The sequence below is a fragment of the Bubalus kerabau genome, chromosome 23 (assembly GCF_029407905.1).
Source record: "Bubalus kerabau isolate K-KA32 ecotype Philippines breed swamp buffalo chromosome 23, PCC_UOA_SB_1v2, whole genome shotgun sequence".
Classification (NCBI taxonomy): Eukaryota; Metazoa; Chordata; class Mammalia; order Artiodactyla; family Bovidae; genus Bubalus; species Bubalus kerabau.
This window is the reverse complement of record NC_073646.1, coordinates 37,237,593-37,254,265: the sequence shown is the minus strand read 5'-3', so window position 1 is coordinate 37,254,265 and position 16,673 is coordinate 37,237,593. Positions and strand designations below refer to the sequence as shown.

Here is a 16,673-nt window from a genome sequence, read left to right as displayed (position 1 = left end):
TTTGTTCTATTTCTTTTATCAAACAAATTGCATTTATTTAAAAAATTTCCCCAGTTGATGTTTGTAAAAAACTTGTATAACTACCAGTTAGGACCTCTGAATAGCCAAAGATGGTCAAAATAACAGGACACAGAAGGGATATTTTTTCAAAACAAATCTCTGAAGCATTAGTTGACTATACAGCTTCTTTTAGAATTAGAAGGTTTAACCTTTTTCTATTCTGATAACTTATTGGCTTCATTTTCTTTTTCTCTGCTTTAGACTGATTAGCTTAATTACTTTCATTTGCCAACTCCAGCTTTCTCATCAGCTTTGTATTTTAGAGGTATCTTACTGACTGCCTAACTTCACCGGGCTATCCACTATCACATGTGGATGAGTAGGTGGTATTCTTTTCCAAGGTATCTAATCCATACCCTCAAAGGAAAGAGGGAGAGTGGCTTGTAACTTTAATACCTTATTTATAGATGTGTATTTTTCACATGGAGAAAAAAGTGATTTGGGGAGATAGAAGTATTGTGAACATGTGGGAAATAAAGCCACATGACCTGAAAATAAAAAAAGAAGGTTTAAAAGGGAACATAGGATACAGGAGGTTCAGACTGTGCCCTGTAATTAATAGGAAACAGGTGAATGTCATATTTTTCTAATATTTTTGTGGCCTTATACTGCTGGGGGACATGAGAGATTGACCTGTTCCTCCCCATCCTCCAGCTTCAAGAGCATCAAGAGGAGATTGAAGGGATGATGAATGCCCTTTTCAGGGGTGTCTTTGTACATCGGTACAGGTGAGTTACTGGGCTCCTCTCATTGAAGCAGCTGGGTCCTCAGTTACGGAGTCTATAGAAATAACAAGGTCCCCTCCTAACCCTGTTATCTGTAGTCCCACAGCTCGGAAAAAACTCTTTAACAAATGTTCCAAATTAGGTTTAATTTATTCCTGCCTACAAATGATTGTATAAACTCTTCTGGGAGGGAAGATAAGAGTATCAGGCATTGATGAGTATTCTGCTCCAACTTTGCCCAAAACCTCCCCTCCCCCATCTTCCTGGGGCTTGAGCCTTGAGAGGACAAGAGGAGAGAGCCAAAAGCAGGGCCTTTCTGAGGGTTTACAGTTCTGCAGGCCTTTCCCCAGCCCACTTCACCCTGCCTTTCACTGTGCTAAAGGCAGGGGAGTTTTATACTGGGTAAATAGCTGGTAGAATTAAGTTAAAGAGTGTCCATGTTTGTGTCTCACTCTTACCTAGATTTCAACCTCTGCCTTTTCAGAACCCTTCAGCTGATTTAATCTTTTCTTGAAGTGGAATCAACACACACACGTGGATATGTTGTACAACATAGGGAATATAACCGATCGTCTTAGGATAAATGAAACATAATCTTTAAGAATTATGAATCACTGTTGTACACCTGAAACTTATGTTGTACATCAGCTGTATCTCAGTTCACCACACACACAGTTTGGCCGATAGTTAAGATTCCAAAATCAGTTTTTAAAAGGGGCATAGAGGATAAGTTTTAATGATTGGTTACGGAAGGGAACTGTTCACTTTTTAATGTATTTTATTTACATTGGGAGGAGGAAGTGAAAGGGCTAGTACTTGATGTTTAGTCAAGAAAATAGACTCTTCTGTGACAAACAGATATCTGCTAGGATAGAAAGTCAGTTTGGAGAGAAGGTGAAAAGGGTCAGCTTTCTCTCTCTGCCTAGGGATGTCCTTCCTGAGATCCGTGCTATCTGCATCGAGGAGATTGGGTCTTGGATGCAGAGCTACAGCACCTCTTTCCTCACTGACAGCTACTTAAAATACATTGGCTGGACCCTGCATGATAAGGTGAGAGTTGACTTAGTCCTCTTCTCTGCCCCAGGGTGCTTCAGCTCTTCCTGGTCTTGCCACTTAGGTGTTTCACTAGTGATCAGTGATGAACTCATCAAGGCACTGAACCTCAAAACTCCCCTAGTCCTGGGGAGGGTAAGAGAAGCTAGGGGAGAGAAGGGTATATGTAGGGGAGTAAATGCCTTAAAACAGAGTTGAGGGAAGAAAGACTTTCCCTATGAAAAGGCAAGACAGTTATTGATAGGGTGGTAATACAAGTGCCGGGGTGGTAGCCAAAAGATCCTCTTAATCAGGATTGCTTAATTCTGCTGAAAAGGATAATTTGGGGTTTTAAGTGAGAAGACAGTCATTCATTCTTTTTGAGACATCTCAGAGTCTTCAATATAGAGGATACCCAGGCCCAGGATGAGCAATCTGAGAGGGAAGTATGGAGATCCAGTAGGGGTAAGTAGAGGAGGAGTCATTCATATTTCCATTCTCCTCAGTAGCATCGAGATGTGCGTCTGAAGTGCTTGAAGGCTCTGAAAGGGCTGTATGGCAACCAAGACTTGACTGTGCGCCTGGAGCTCTTTACCAGCCGCTTTAAGGTAGAATCAGGACTGTGCTCCTGTGCTTGGCTCTGTCTGTGGTTCCCATTTCCGCACCTCATTTTCCCACTTCTATTGCTTTTATGTATCTGTGGCTATCCCAGTATCTGCTTCTACACCCCATCTTTAGGAATCTCTCAGAGTCTAAGAGGATGGTGTTTGGGGATGGATGCTAGGAGGTACTAAGTGATGTTCTCCTTCTTACAGGACCGGATGGTTTCCATGGTCATGGACCGAGAGTATGATGTGGCAGTGGAGGCCGTTAGGTTGCTGATAGTTATCCTCAAGTGAGTCCTGGGCAGTGGAGAGACAGGGATCTCAGGGTTATCTTTTCAGTATCAGACAGGCCCTTCCAGAGTCTCTCTCCCTTCACGCATTGTAGGTTGACTCTTGTCTGTACAGGTTGAAAGACTGAGATCATTCCCAAGTTGCAAGAGCTCCGGGGGGAAATTTCCCATCTTCTCTAACTCCATATCCCTCTGTCTCCCAATCTTCTATATGCAAGTTCTTTGTGAGTTAATCCTTGTTGGCTTTGCCTTGTTTCTAACCTTAGTTGTGCCAGAGGACGACATCCACATCCACCTGCTCGTTCTGCTTTTCTCCCGGCAGGAGCATGGACGGGGTGCTGACAGATGCAGACTGCGAGAGCATCTACCCTGTCGTGTACGCCTCTAACAGAGCCCTGGCCTCTGCTGCAGGGGAGTTTCTGTACTGGAAGTGAGTGGGGCTCCTTTTGTTTGTTTCTTTATAACGCCGTCTTCTCTTGGTTTCTCTCCATCATCTGCTGCTGTTCTAAGCTCCCCTCTCAACCCATTAGTCTCCCTTGGTGTCTCCTTCCCACCTCAATCCCTGGAGACTTTCCTTAGCTCTGTCTCTTTCTCCTTTAATCCTCTCCCTCCACGGTAACTTGTACTCCTTCCTTTCTCCTGTGTTGTGCCCTTTCCCTGTGCCCCTTTGACCAGGCTCTTCTACCCTGAGTGTGAGACAAGAGCAGTGGGCGGGAGAGAGCGTCGCCGAAGTCCACGCCCCCAGAGGACTTTCTTCTACCTTCTGCTGTCCTTTTTCGTGGAGAGTGAGGTGACGTATGGAAAGGAGCTGTTGTGCTAAGATGTGCAGGTAGAGAAGGATGGGAGCTGGCTCTACACGCGGTGGAGAAATGATTCATCGGGAGCCACTTCTAGCGTGTTAACATATGGTTTTGGTGACTTAACATCTGCCTCCTCCCACAGCTCCATGACCACGCCGCGTACTTAGTTGACAGCCTGTGGGACTGTGCGGGGCCTCTGCTGAAGGACTGGGAGAGTCTGACAAGCCTGCTGCTGGAGAAGGACCAGAGTATGTGCCAGCTGGTAGCCAGGGAAGGGGCCCTCTCCTCTCCTTGTAGGAAACCAGGAGAGATTTCTCTCCTGACTTGTAAAAGGCATAGGTAATGGGTGATGGGGGTGATGGAGGGGGGTTCTTAGGGATCAGGTGTGGATAATCTATGAATCTGTGTTTTCCATCCACCTGCCAACCCAGACCTGGGCGATATACAAGAGAGTACGCTGATAGAAATCCTTGTATCCAGTGTCCGGCAAGCTTCAGAGGGCCACCCACCTGTGGGACGGGTCACAGGGAAGAAGGTACAGCGTGAGGGGTGCGGGGGTGAGGGTTGTTGGCAATGTTAAATCCAGGCAGGTACTGTCCTTACCCTGAAGTCTTAAGTTAGGGTGCTCCTTCCTCAGCCTCTCAAAGAATTCCATTTCTAGCAAAAGAAATCTGAAGGGAGCTGCTTATCTTTCTAGGAAGATAAGATTATCAGGCAGAGGAATACACATACATACACCTTTCCCCCATCCCCAAATGATTAATTTCAGGGCTTAACCCCAAAAGAACGTAAGATCCAAGCCGATGACAAGGTGAAGCTGACTGAGCACCTCATCCCCCTGCTCCCCCAGCTCCTGGCCAAGGTAGAGGTGCCTCATCGCTCAGCCTCTGGGAAAGAGCGGGTGGAAGGAAGTGGCCTCCAAATTAGCAGTGTGGCAGGTTGTAAGTAGGCTTCCCTCTGAATCACCACAGTTCTCAGCTGATGCAGAGAAGGTGGCTCCCCTGCTGCAGCTTCTCAACTACTTCGACCTCAACATCTACTGTACCAGGCGCTTGGAGAAAGTGAGGGGAAAGGACGACACATTCCCTCTTGCTTGCTGCTTTTGTCCCAGAGCCAAAGATTCTACTGCCAGTACCTGCTTTTTCTTAAGGACATGGATTCTAGAAAAACCAATAAGCCTTCCTTCTCTTAGGCATCTTATCCTTGAAGTTTAATGTTGTCAATGCTCTTTCTTTCTCCCGGTCTCTAGTCCCCTCAGGAGGAGTTCTCTTCCCCAGCTCCCCCACGACACTGTCTTCTCCCACCTTTCTTTCTCAGCACCTGGAGCTGCTCCTGCAGCAGCTCCAGGAGGTGGTGGTGAAGCATGCGGAGCCTGCGGTGCTTGAGGCAGGCGCTCACGCCCTCTATCTGCTGTGTAATCCTGAGTTCACATTCTTCACCCGCGTGGACTTTGCCCGAAGCCAACTGGTGGATCTCCTGACCGACCGCTTCCAGCAGGAGCTTGAAGAACTACTTCAGGTTGGAAGTAGGGCTATGTGACAGGACCCCCCAGACCTGTGTGGGAGAGGCCATGAGATATGGGGGTGTGGATCCGCGAGTTCTCGGGGAAATGCCACATGGACCTCCTTTCTTCCTCAGTCGTCCTTCCTAGATGAAGATGAGGTGTATAGTCTGGCAGCCACTCTGAAGCGCCTCTCTGCCTTTTACAAGTGAGCAACTCCCCGCCTGCTCCCTCTTCTATTCCTGCCAGTGTCCGTTCCAGTGTAACATTTCCCTCTTTTGCCCCCCACCTCCCACAAAGTGCCCACGACCTAACCCGCTGGGAGCTTTACGAGCCCTGCTACCAACTCCTCCGAAAGGCTGTGGACACAGGAGAAGTTCCTCACCAGGCAAGTAGACAAGTTGGAAATGTGGAAGCAGGAGTCTTAAGGGCCCCGTGTCCCAGCTGGCCACCTTGCAGGTGGTTCCAGTCCCAGGGGTGTGGAGTGGATGAGAGAGCTCCAGCGTGCGTGTTGTTCCTTCTGTCCCACTCTCGGAAGTGAATGTACTTTCCCAGCACCTGAAAACAGTCATTCTCTCTGGCTTCTGGGGAGTCAAGGATAATATTGAGGGATTATAGGAGACTAAATCAGGAAGAGATGGCATTCCTGCTCAGGGCAGAATCCTCTGAAGACTGTCAAGAATCACTTTTTTCCTCACCAGAAAAGGAAGTAGGTGTCTTCTCATCTCATTCTCTCTCTTCTGGTCTGCTTTTTTCTTCCTTCTTTCCTTCATGTGTATCTGCCTGTCTGTGTTTCTCCCCGCCTGCCCGTTACTCTCCTGATCTTTGCTTTTTAACATGTGGTTCTTACAGGTGACCCTGCCAGCCTTGACTCTTGTCTATTTTTCCATTCTTTGGACACTAACCCACATTTCTGGATCAGATGCTTCCCAGGTGAATATGGGTCTGAGGAGGGGGAACAGGAATGGAGTACCAGTGTCTTCCTTCATTCCTGCCCCTGAAGTCGTTGTCTCCACAGAAGCAGCTGTTGGATTTGAAGGGCAGGATGGTGGCCTTCTGCGAACTCTGCCAGAGCTGCCTCTCAGATGTGGATTCTGAGATCCAGGAGCAGGTGAGCGTTTGTCAAGGACGCACATCGTCTGTAGCCCGGCTCCCATGGTCTGAGGAAACCCATTCTGAGGGGAAATTAGCAATATAATTTCTGTCATGGTCACTTTTCTGTCCTTTTCAAGCATTCTCTTTTTTCCCCCAACAGGCTTTTGTCTTGTTAAGTGATCTGCTTCTCATCTTCAGCCCTCAGATGATTGTAGGGGGACGAGAGTTTCTCAGGCCCCTTGTCTTTATTCCTGAAGCCACTCTGCAGTCTGAGCTAGCCAGCTTCCTCATGGACCATGTCTTCATCCAGCCTGGGGAGCTGAGGAGTGGTACCGGGGCTCAGGAAGGGTTTGGGGCTCAGGCCTGCCTCGGGCTTGGAGGTCAGGAGGCCTGAATTGTGATTCTGACGCTTCCACTCTGTGCTTGTGGGGAGCCAGGTCATTCCCAGGAGGATCACTTGCAGATTGAGCGGCTGCACCAGCGGCGCCGCCTCCTGGCTGGGTTCTGCAAGCTGTTGCTCTATGGGGTGCTGGAGATGGACGCAGCCTCGGATGTTTTCAAACACTACAACAAGGTACAGCAGGGCACCAGGCTGAGGACGGCTCTGACCCATGACCTCAGACCCTGTAGCGCTACAGAAAGGGTGGGGAAATGATAGTACCAAGCTTAAAGGAAAAGTCGGGGGAAGGCCCGTGGTTTGGAATAAAGGGACAAAGAAAAGAGACTTAGAAAACAGTTGTGGAGAAAAAGCTGTTAGGAAGAAATTCATTGGAGGGAAAATACCTTAATCTTCCTGTCCAGAATTTTTTTTTTTTTCATTCTGTGAGCCTAGTCTGTGTAATGGGGTAATGTAAGAAGGGGAATAAAAAGAACAGAAGAGGGTTCAGTCCTTCCAAGGTACCTAGATACCTACCTTGTCTTCTCAACCCACCATCGTGTTGATTTCTATTTATTGAGTACCCAGTATCCCAGGTACTAAGGGCTCCTCAGTGAACAAAAGTCAACTGTTCCTGCTCCTTAGAGCTTCTGTTCCAGGGGAGACAAACAGCGAAGGTTTCAGTGCAGTGGCAGTGTGTTCTGGCAGGTTCCTACTCTTCTCTGAGAAATGGACTCCAGGCAGGGTTTCTTCTCTTCATTATTTGCCTAAACTGTGATTTCTCTGGGGCTTTGTCCCTGCTGGCTAGAGATGTGGTCTAGTATGAGTTGTTTCATGTGTAGATTCATATTCCCTACCTCAGGTCCTTTTGGAAGGATGTAGTAGTTAGGGCTGTGAAGAAAAAATCAAAACAGAAACAGTCCTTTCCTGTGGTCAACATCATTTTCTCTACTTCCTTCCCATCAGTTCTACAATGACTATGGTGATATTATCAAGGAAACATTAACAAGAGCAAGGCAGATTGACCGAAGCCACTGTTCCCGAATCCTGCTGCTGAGCCTCAAGCAGGTACCCCTTCTGCCTGGGGGGCCTCAGGCCTGTGTCGCCCACTGCAGCCCACCCCCAGCTGTTCAGAACGTGAGCTCTTTCAGAGCAGGACGTTTCTAACTTATTTTGACTTTTATTTCACGTGACAGTCTCCTTCATAACTAGTAGATCCATAAAAAGTAATTTATTTTAACCGTCAGGGCAGTTTCTACCCCAATCCCATAGATCTCCTATGTGAATTAGCACATGGGAGCACCACAGTAAAGTGATAGGGAATTCCTAATTTTCTTCTGTCTGTTGTCTCTCAGATCCTTCAGTTACTACAGACATTTTAATTTATTGTTACAGAGCACAGTGAAGCCTTCTCTGGTGCAAGGCAGTCAGGAATAGGGTCAGTGTCCTCAGAGGAAAGAAAGTAAAAACAGCAGATGGTGTCCCAAGCCCCTTAGAATTTCTAAAGGACAGAGAAAGGAATGCTGTACTTGCTTGTTCTATTTGCTCCTCCCTTTCCCGTGTGCCATGTCTCCTGGACAGTTATACACAGAACTGCTGCAGGAACAAGGGCCCCAGGGCCTGAATGAGCTTCCAGCTTTCATCGAGATGAGGGACCTGGCCAGGAGATTTGCCTTGAGCTTTGGACCCCAGCAGCTACAGAACCGTGACCTTGTGGTCATGCTACACAAGTAAGGAAGTATTGGTAGAAGGCAAGGTACTTGAATCTTCCGGACTCTGTGTACAGGACCAGCTGGGAGTGAGGTCTCAGAGGGAGGGTCATCAGGTCCAGGAGTAGCAGTCACGTGGGTGAGCGGGTATCCCTGGGCGACAGGCTGGGTCCAGGGGGAGGAAGAAGCACTGGGACAGGATGCCTCAGCCCTGGGAGAGAGTTGGGAGGGGCCTGTCTTCCTAAAATGATTCTGCTCAACCAAGGGAAGGCATCAAGTTCTCCTTGTCTGAGGTTCCTCCAGCTGGCTCCTCCAGTCAGCCCCCAAATCTGGCATTCCTGGAGCTCCTTGCGGAGTTCTCCCCCCGACTCTTCCATCAGGACAAGCAGCTGCTGTAAGTTAGGGGTGGGTGGATAAAGACGTGGGTGAGAGAGGAAGGGTCTGGTGAGGGCTGTGACCACTTGAGACAGGCTCCATCCCGCCTCTCTCTCAGACTGTCCTACCTGGAAAAGTGTCTGCAGCGTGTCTCCCAGGCACCTGGTCGTCCCTGGGGTCCAGTCACCACCTACTGCCACTCCCTCAGCCCCGGAGAGAACACAGCCGAGGTCAGCCCTCAGGGCTACCCCCGCTCCAAGAAGAGGCGAGTTGAAGGTAAAGTGCGATGAGTGTGGGGATCAGGGTGCTCAGCGCTACTGCCTTGATAGCCACTGCTTAGTAAAGCAGCATGTGGTCTTTGCCTCTTTCCGAGTCTTGGATTTGGTCAAATAAATATTCATGTAGCCCCTACTATCATTAAGGCTACTCATTTTCTTCAAGGTTTATCTAGCCAAGTAAAAATAGCCAACTTCTATGAAAAATTAAACAGAAACTAATGATAAAACCAAAGATTGAACTAAGGAATCTGTACATTTATGATGCCTCTTGTTGACATCTTATTTTGCAATTTTTAAAAATTTTATACGGTCTTCATGATTTTTATAGTCTTCAGATCATACCTGTCATGTTTACATAAGTTTTTTCTTTAAAGTGATTTTTTAAAAATATAGTCTCGTCTTGTGATAATACCCTAGAAATCACAAACTTGAGGTGTAAGTTAGTATTCTGGTGTACATTTTAAAATACTAGTAGTCATACCCCATTCCCCCAGGTCTAGGTAGTATACTTACCTATTTCTTGTCTCCGGATTTGCTTATTTTAGACATTTTATGTAATTGGAATCATAGTCTGTGGCCTGTGTCTTTTAATGAGCATGTTTTTAGGGTTCATCCATTCTTAGCATTTATCAGTACCTCATAACTTTTCATGGCTGAATAATCCATTTGTATGGATATGTCATTTTTCCATTCATCAGTTACTTGACATTTAGATTGTTTCAACTTTCTGACTGTTAACACATGATGCTCCTGTGAACATTCATGTGTGTAAGTTTTCACATGGATGTAGGATTTCACTTCTCTTTAGATGTATGTAGGAATGAAATTGCTGGATTGTATGGTGAGTATGTGTAACTTTATGAGGAACTACCAAACTAGTTTCCAAAGTGCCTGCATTGTTTTGCAATTCCTACGGCAGTTGACAAGAGCCCCAGTTTCTCTACATGCCAAACTTGTTATTGTCTTTTATTTTATCCATCTCTTAGTGACTAAATTGGTATCTCATCTATTATAGCTTAAATTTTTCTTTAAGTACTAATACTGTTGAGCATCTTTGCACATGCTTATTTGCTATTTATATATCTTCTTTAGAGAAATATCTATTCAAATTCTTTGCTCATTTAAAAATAGGGTTGTCTTTTTATTGTTGAGTTGTCTCTTACCAGATATACAGAAAAAATTTCCTCCCATTTTTTGTTGTCTTTTCATTTTCTTGATGGTGTCCTTGAAATACAAAAGGTCTTAATTTTGATGAAATTCACCTTACCCATTTTTTTGTTGTTTGTGCTTTTGATGTCATATCTTAAACTGTCCTCATCTAAAGTCACAAAAATCTATTCCTGTGTTTTCTTCTGAGAGTTTTCTAATTTTAGCTAATACATTTAGGTCTATGATCCTTTTTGAGTTAATTTTTGTGTGTAGTGTGAAATATGGTGTGAATTCTTTTTAAGGTCTTCTGTATACCACCTAAAGTTATCTTTCATACCACCGAGAAACTCTGCTTTTAACCAGTAAAGTAATACTTGTTAAGGACCTACCATATGCAAGATACTGTATTAGGTGTTTTAGAGGCCATGACAGATTCTCAAGCAGCTTACCATCTAATAGAAAGAAAATACATTTATAGAAAATCTGAGCTGTGAAGTCACCAGTAAGGGATAACTTCCCCGGGGTTGGACAGATGACTGCTATAGAATTCAGAGAAGAAAGGTATCCTTTTATGTTCCGTTGATTTTATGAAGGCTTTATCAAGAAGATGGTATTTAAGCTAGATCTTGAAAAATGGGTAAGATTTATATAAGCTGAACAGAAGAACAATAAGTACCATGGACAAGCAGAACAGCACAAGCAAAACAGAGGTCAGTGTTTGCCAAAGCACATGAATACATAGGTTGGTTTGCCTAAAACAGAGGGTTTGTAAAGTTAGGATAAAACTGAAAAAATTGGTTCCATTGTTCATCATACTTACTGAGCTCCTTGCCTTCAGTTGTGCTTGGAATGCAGGAGTGAGCTTTCTTTGGAATAGTGTCAGATAGCGATGCGCTGTGGAAGAGGGTGGGGAAAGTCTTACAAAAAGTGATCAGGGAAAGCCACAGAGAGTATGAATGCAGGGCAAAAACTGGAGAAAGAGAGAGGGGGTGCCTGGTGTATATCAGAATAGCAGACGAGGACTTAACCTGGAGGTCCAGTGGTTAAGACTCTGTGCTTTCAGTGCAGGGGCTGTGGGTTCAATCCCTGGCCGAAGAACTAAGATCCCACATACAACACAGCCAAAAAGTTAAAAAAGGGGCAGCTAAGGGAATAGCAGACAGGCAGGTGCAAGTGGTCCAGAGGCCATGGCGGGGTGTCTCTGGCTTGTTCAAGGAATAGCTAAGAAGGCCAGTATTGCTGAGTAGAGATTGTGTAGGATACAGGACCAAAGAGGTTGTCAGGGTCCCAAGCATAAGTCAGAATAAAAACTCTGGCTTCTACTCAGAGTGAAGTGGGTAAACACTGAGGGATTTGAGCAGAGGAGTGACAGGATCCGCCTCACATTTTAAGGGGTTCCTGGGTGCTGTGTGCAGAACTGACTGACGGAGAGGCAGGGTTTGAAGGCAGATAACTGCTGAGGAGGCTGCTGTAGGGGCCCAGACAGGCGGGAGCGGGTGAACTGGGGAGAGGCAGATGTGAGAAGTGACCAGACTCTGGACATATTTCCAAGCTGTCACTAATAGGGCCTCATAATAAGAGAGAATGTAAAATATGAGAGAGAAAGAAGTTGCGGATGACTCCAGGGTTTTGGCCTGACAATTGGAAGACTGGAGTTGATAGCAGCTGAGATGGGAAAGTGTAAGAAGTGAGACCAGGACTTTGGTATGTTACAGGTGGAGATGCTGGAGAACAGGAGTCTGGAGTGCAGGGCCGGGGGAGGGAGAAGCTTGAGATAGATATACGAGTTGGTACTCAAAGTCATGAACCTGAAGGGCTAAGAAAGCCACTGAGGATGGACATGGGGAGAGGTCCTAGGGCTGAATCCTTGGACATGACACCAGTTAAATAGGCTAGGAGATTAGGAGTCACCTGGGGGCTCAGGTTTATTCTCTGGGAAGACAAGCTCACAGGTGTGGCTCTTCCCTGTTTAGGGAATGTTCTAATACTTACACCAGAAGCAGCTCACTTTCCGGTTACTGGTTTCAGAGTGCAAACAAGGCTGTGGGGAGGGAGACAATGGTTGTATGAGTGTTTCCAGTTGATAAATACTAATGTCAGTTCGACTTATGTTTTAAAATAGCTTTACCTGGGTTTTTTAAACATTTTGGCTTCTTTCTCCTTTGCCTTCCTCCATCTCTTATAGACAGTCCTTAATATTTTGAGCCCCAGGTTTTCCTCTTACCCTTCGTATTAGAACTATGCTGACATTACGGTCATTTCATTTTTTTTCTGGCTTTTAGAAAACCGAGTCTTTCACTTTTCTGTTTCTCCTTAACTCGCATGCTTCCTGCCTCGTTTCAGGCCATTCTAAACTTTTTCTCACTACAGAAACCTTGAATGAATGGAATCTCAGATTTCTTCATTGATTAACTGAGATCTGTCAGTCTCAGCGACTCCAGCCTTCTCTCACATTTGTGTTTGTATATTATGTTTATCTGTGGAATGTATGTCTCTTTCCATCTTGTTTTCTAAGCTATGTATGAATTTCTCCTGGGCAAGCCCTTGATACAATTCTATAAACCCTACTTTTTAGTACGTAGGGCTGTGCTCAGTTTTAGTCATGTCGTAATGAGGCCATCTAGATTTTCCATTGCCTTCTTTTTTTTTTATTGCCTTCTTATTTAACTTTTTGTTACCAAATCCTGACTGAGCAGATCTTGAAAAACTAAAGTGTCTGGTGGTACCTGGTCGCCAGTAAGCATGTGCCTCTGCTGCTTCGCAGGGCCCTCCAGGCAGCACAGAGAAGACGTCTCTGCATCCCAGGAGGAAAGCCTACAGCCAAACAGCATCCCAGCCACACCTACCCTCACCTCCACAGCTGTGAAGAGTGGGCAGCCCCTTGGGGCATCAGAGGAGATGGAAGAAGGCGGCAGCTCAGAATTGGCATTTCCCCAAGGGTGTGTCCCCCGGGGAAACCTGGCTCTGATTTCCCAGTCTGGTGTCTCCCCGTTTCTATTGTGTTGTTCCTTGCCACAGGACCCCCTCATTCTTGGTTCTTCTCAGGTCCTTTCCCCTTTTTTCAGCTTTTCATTTTCTCTTTTTCCCTCCACTCTGAACTTTCTGCTGGCTTTAATGTTGGCCACTTTATCTCCTCTTTTTACCCTATATTTTTATCCCTTGTCACTGATCCAACTTCATTCCCAACAGCCTGTACCTTTTAGGCAACCCAAGGTCAAGGTCCTTGAGTCCACAGCATTTCCGGACTCCGCTCAACCCTTCAGGTCCTGGTCTGGGCAAGCAGCTGACCCGGTGAGCTTTTCTCATCATCTTCTGTCTTCACTTCAAGTCTGTCCCCCGTTATGAGGGGATTCTCCCTAATCAGTGCTGCTGTGCTGGTGCTTTCTGGACTGGTTTTAACCACACAGCACTTCCTTCCAGTGTAATGTGGAGCCCTAGTGTATAAAACGGATGGAAGTAGAGCTGCTCTGATGGGAGCAGGGGTGCGAATCTGGACCCCTGGTCTGCTTACTGCCCTGTCCCCGCTTCCCCATTCCCCTGGAGTGCCAAGAAACTCTTGGGTCCTTGAAAACCTCTACTCTTGGCCACTGCTTCCAGGCTCAGCTTGATGGAAGAGGATGAGGAAGAATTAGAAATTCAGAACGACTTGAGTGAAGATTGGCAAGGTTCAGGCAAGGTGAGTGGACCCAACAGTCCCTTCTGCCTTTAGAACTGGAAGCAGATGCGAGGGAGAGAACCTAGAGTGATTCTCCTTTGTTTTGATGATGGCTTGTCCCTGGAAGCTGCCCCAGACGTTTTGAAAGAGTCATAAAAGAGTAACAGTTTGTAAGTTTCTATTCACTTTGCTTGGACTTAAAATCTTTCTCCCCTATCCTCTTAAAAAAGTAAAGTACCAAAAAGGACTGGAACCACACTCCCATTCTCAATCCCCATGTAAGTATTTTGTTTGTTAATTGCCCCAGAACTAAAAGGAGCCCTCAAGCTAGAGAGAGATGGGCAGTTACCCAGTGCTTAGAGCCTGGCAACAAGTCTCTCCTGTCCCAGCGCAGGCTCAACTGACCTCCTCTCCTGAGAGGGCTGCCCAAGCCCCTCCTCCACTCACTCTTCTGCCCTTGCCTGCCTGCTTTCGCAGGAGGAAATGCTGCCAGTTCAGTAGGAAACACATTGAATTCAAATGAGATGTCTCATAGGAGTCCTAGGTTCCCCTACTTTATCAAGTTAACTCCATAACCCCTCTCAGCCTCATCCTTAAAATGGACCTTTTACGCAAGATACAGAGAAGAGGAACCTTATAAACAGAAGAGGATTGTGTTTCTGCTGCTGTTTGCTCCCTTCTCTGGTCTTTGAGGAGGAACGGGCACAGCGGAGTGGGGTGGGGGTTGGGGGGGTCTTGTGCTTGAAGGCAAAACCAGAAAAAATGTTCACCCAGAGCCTAGACAGCAGGACCTCTGTTAGGTGTTTAGTGCTGAAGTTCCCCCAGGAAAACCCGACCTCTGGTTCCAGCACTGAGCAAATGGAGGTCTCCGTCGGCAGGCCAGGAGAGGGGGCACTGCCCTGATGACTCTCACTTTGCTTCTCTGCCCTTCCTGGCTGCTTCAGGGACCCACTTGCCCTCAAATTTGCCATGTGAGAGGGAAAGGACCCTCTGTTGTCTGCAGGTGATGGGAGTGGGGAGGACTGTTCTGACATTTGACCCCGTTCTCTCTAGTCCTCCTCCTCCAGTGAGCACAGGCTGGACCTTTTAGATTCTACAGAGCTGAACACTGAGGTGAGTGTCCTCAGAACAGACTGCAGAAGGCAGGTTAAGAGGCCTCAGCCCCGGGCTGCCGTCTCAGTCACCTGGGGCTTTAGCGTGTCCTGGGGGAGGGGCGGTACGGGAAGAGGAGAGTGTCACCTGGAGGACACTGCAGTCATCTCTTTGACCTCTGGTCCATTGTTAGGTCTCTGTATTTTACTTTCATCTTTCTCATTACAGGATTTCTAATGTAACCCTAGGTCCTTCCCCATCTCCACAACATGACCCAGCAGAAGATGGAATGAAAGGAATCGTTGCTTCCCCACCCCTGGTCTCTGAGGGGGGAAGAGCTGGGCTGTGCCTTGCTCCCCGGCCTTCTCTGACGATGCTAGGCTGGGGCAGTCAGAAGCCCCTGTCCTTGGGGCTCCATCCCTCTGTTTGAGCAGAGTGCCTATTTTCTGCTGTTTGGAGTTGGCGGGGTGGCATCACCTCAGTCGTGGAGAGGGGCATCATCGCACACCTGTGTTGAAAATAAGGAGCCCATAATTTTTTCTGTATTGTGGGAAAGTTTTTGAGCTGCTTTTGTGCCCTATTGATTTAGCTCAATAAACACGTATGAGTCAGTTGCAGGATGTGGCATGAGACTGTTAAACTGATGGGAGGTCAGGTTCTTTGCTGGAGCCTTAAGCAGCTCTGCCCAGCCCTGTGGTCCCATGTACAGGTGCTGGCATCGCCCCCGCCCCCAGAAGGTGCTTTGTGCACTGGCTCTCGGGGATGTGTTGCTTAGTCAATGGGAGACTGGCTGCCTCCGAGTAGTTTGTCCGGTGGAACGAGTTTAGGTCGAAGAGGGAAGGTAGGGGAAGCATCCCGAAGGGCGGACCATGTGCCTCCACTGAGACCAGGCCAGTTCCCGTGTCTTGGCAGCCTTCACCCATGTGCTGCTTTCTAGGGATAATTTCACGCCCTCATCCCAGAGACAGCTGTTGTAACTTGAACTTTATTACAGAATCTCAGTATCCATCTGAGAGTTGGGAAGAAACTCGGAAGATATTCTGAATGTCCAACCCTAAACCCTCACCACCGCCCTCTGCTCATCCTTTCATTCCCCAGCTAGTTCCTCACCAAGTCCTGGCAAGCCATTCTCCAGAAGTTCTCTGATCTCTTTCCTGTCAGTGCTGCCGTCATCTCTCACCCAGACTCCATAGAATAGCCTCTGGCTACTGGACTTCTTGAAGCTGACTTGTTCTCATTTTGCTTCTTGAAACACTGTTCTCTGTTCCCTCTAACAAGTAATCAAATACCTGAAAACTGTTGTCACTTTTCTGCTGTGACTGCTTCCTTGTGTGGTTTAAGGAACTCTTCAGCCTCTCCTTTTAGATACAACTTCAGTTCTTCCCTGTCCTGGGCATCTGCTGTAATCTCAAGTTCTCGCTGTGTGGTGTCCCAGGCTGCCCAGCCGGTCTAGTGGTTTCTGCAGAAGGATGCATAATTTCCTGTGATGAGGTCACTCAACCAAACTCATTTCTTCCTCCTCCTCCCTCCCTCCAGATAAAAGCTAGAAGTTGGGTTTGTGAGTCCCATTTTAGAGAGGCGGAGTGCCAGTGCCCCGGGCACCTTCACCTGTATTCAGTGGAGCAGTTCCAGAGCGGAGCCTTTTCTGTGGGGTCTGGGAGCAGAGTGGGAAGACCAGGTGAAGATACAGAGGTCACTAGGGGTCTAGGAGGAGAAAGAATCCCAAGTTACTTAAATACCCATCAAGCTGGTACTTCATGAGATCAAAAGAAAGTTGGAAGCTCTGTAAATGTGGAGATCTTTATGCAGCCAACAGACCAGTTATAGGAGGTTGAGTCCCAACCTGAGAATCTATGCATGTTTTATATCATGATCCCCAAATTCTTGGCCACTCTTCATATATTGAGAGTTTGGGTCTAAGTCCTTTCCCT

General features: G+C 46.9%; 1 protein-coding gene across 8 annotated transcripts in view; it reads left to right on the top strand.

The window, feature by feature from the left end:
- Positions 1-15,356, top strand: part of STAG3 (STAG3 cohesin complex component) — a 29,524-nt gene extending 14,168 nt beyond the window's left edge. For 4 of the 8 annotated variants that reach the window (XM_055561784.1, XM_055561778.1, XM_055561777.1 and 1 more), the window contains 26 exons: positions 715-788; positions 1,712-1,835; positions 2,327-2,425; positions 2,633-2,712; positions 3,035-3,142; positions 3,388-3,502; positions 3,655-3,760; positions 3,944-4,047; positions 4,282-4,374; positions 4,484-4,573; positions 4,830-5,030; positions 5,151-5,221; positions 5,314-5,401; positions 5,866-5,946; positions 6,017-6,124; positions 6,269-6,437; positions 6,546-6,682; positions 7,451-7,552; positions 8,066-8,214; positions 8,459-8,587; positions 8,687-8,844; positions 12,760-12,934; positions 13,185-13,286; positions 13,593-13,671; positions 14,704-14,763; positions 14,991-15,356. In XM_055561784.1, the coding sequence (XP_055417759.1) occupies positions 715-788; positions 1,712-1,835; positions 2,327-2,425; positions 2,633-2,712; positions 3,035-3,142; positions 3,388-3,502; positions 3,655-3,760; positions 3,944-4,047; positions 4,282-4,374; positions 4,484-4,573; positions 4,830-5,030; positions 5,151-5,221; positions 5,314-5,401; positions 5,866-5,946; positions 6,017-6,124; positions 6,269-6,437; positions 6,546-6,682; positions 7,451-7,552; positions 8,066-8,214; positions 8,459-8,587; positions 8,687-8,844; positions 12,760-12,934; positions 13,185-13,286; positions 13,593-13,671; positions 14,704-14,763; positions 14,991-15,035 (2,847 nt within the window). In that variant the 3' untranslated portion in view covers positions 15,036-15,356. Of the gene's footprint in view, positions 1-714; positions 789-1,711; positions 1,836-2,326; positions 2,426-2,632; positions 2,713-3,034; positions 3,143-3,387; positions 3,503-3,654; positions 3,761-3,943; positions 4,048-4,281; positions 4,375-4,483; positions 4,574-4,829; positions 5,031-5,150; positions 5,222-5,313; positions 5,402-5,865; positions 5,947-6,016; positions 6,125-6,268; positions 6,438-6,545; positions 6,683-7,450; positions 7,553-8,065; positions 8,215-8,458; positions 8,588-8,686; positions 8,845-12,759; positions 12,935-13,184; positions 13,287-13,592; positions 13,672-14,703; positions 14,764-14,970 lie in introns of those variants that run through there. The other 4 variants (XM_055561780.1, XM_055561779.1, XM_055561781.1 and 1 more) reach the window with 4 other exon arrangements.
- The last annotated feature ends 1,317 nt before the right edge of the window (positions 15,357-16,673 follow it).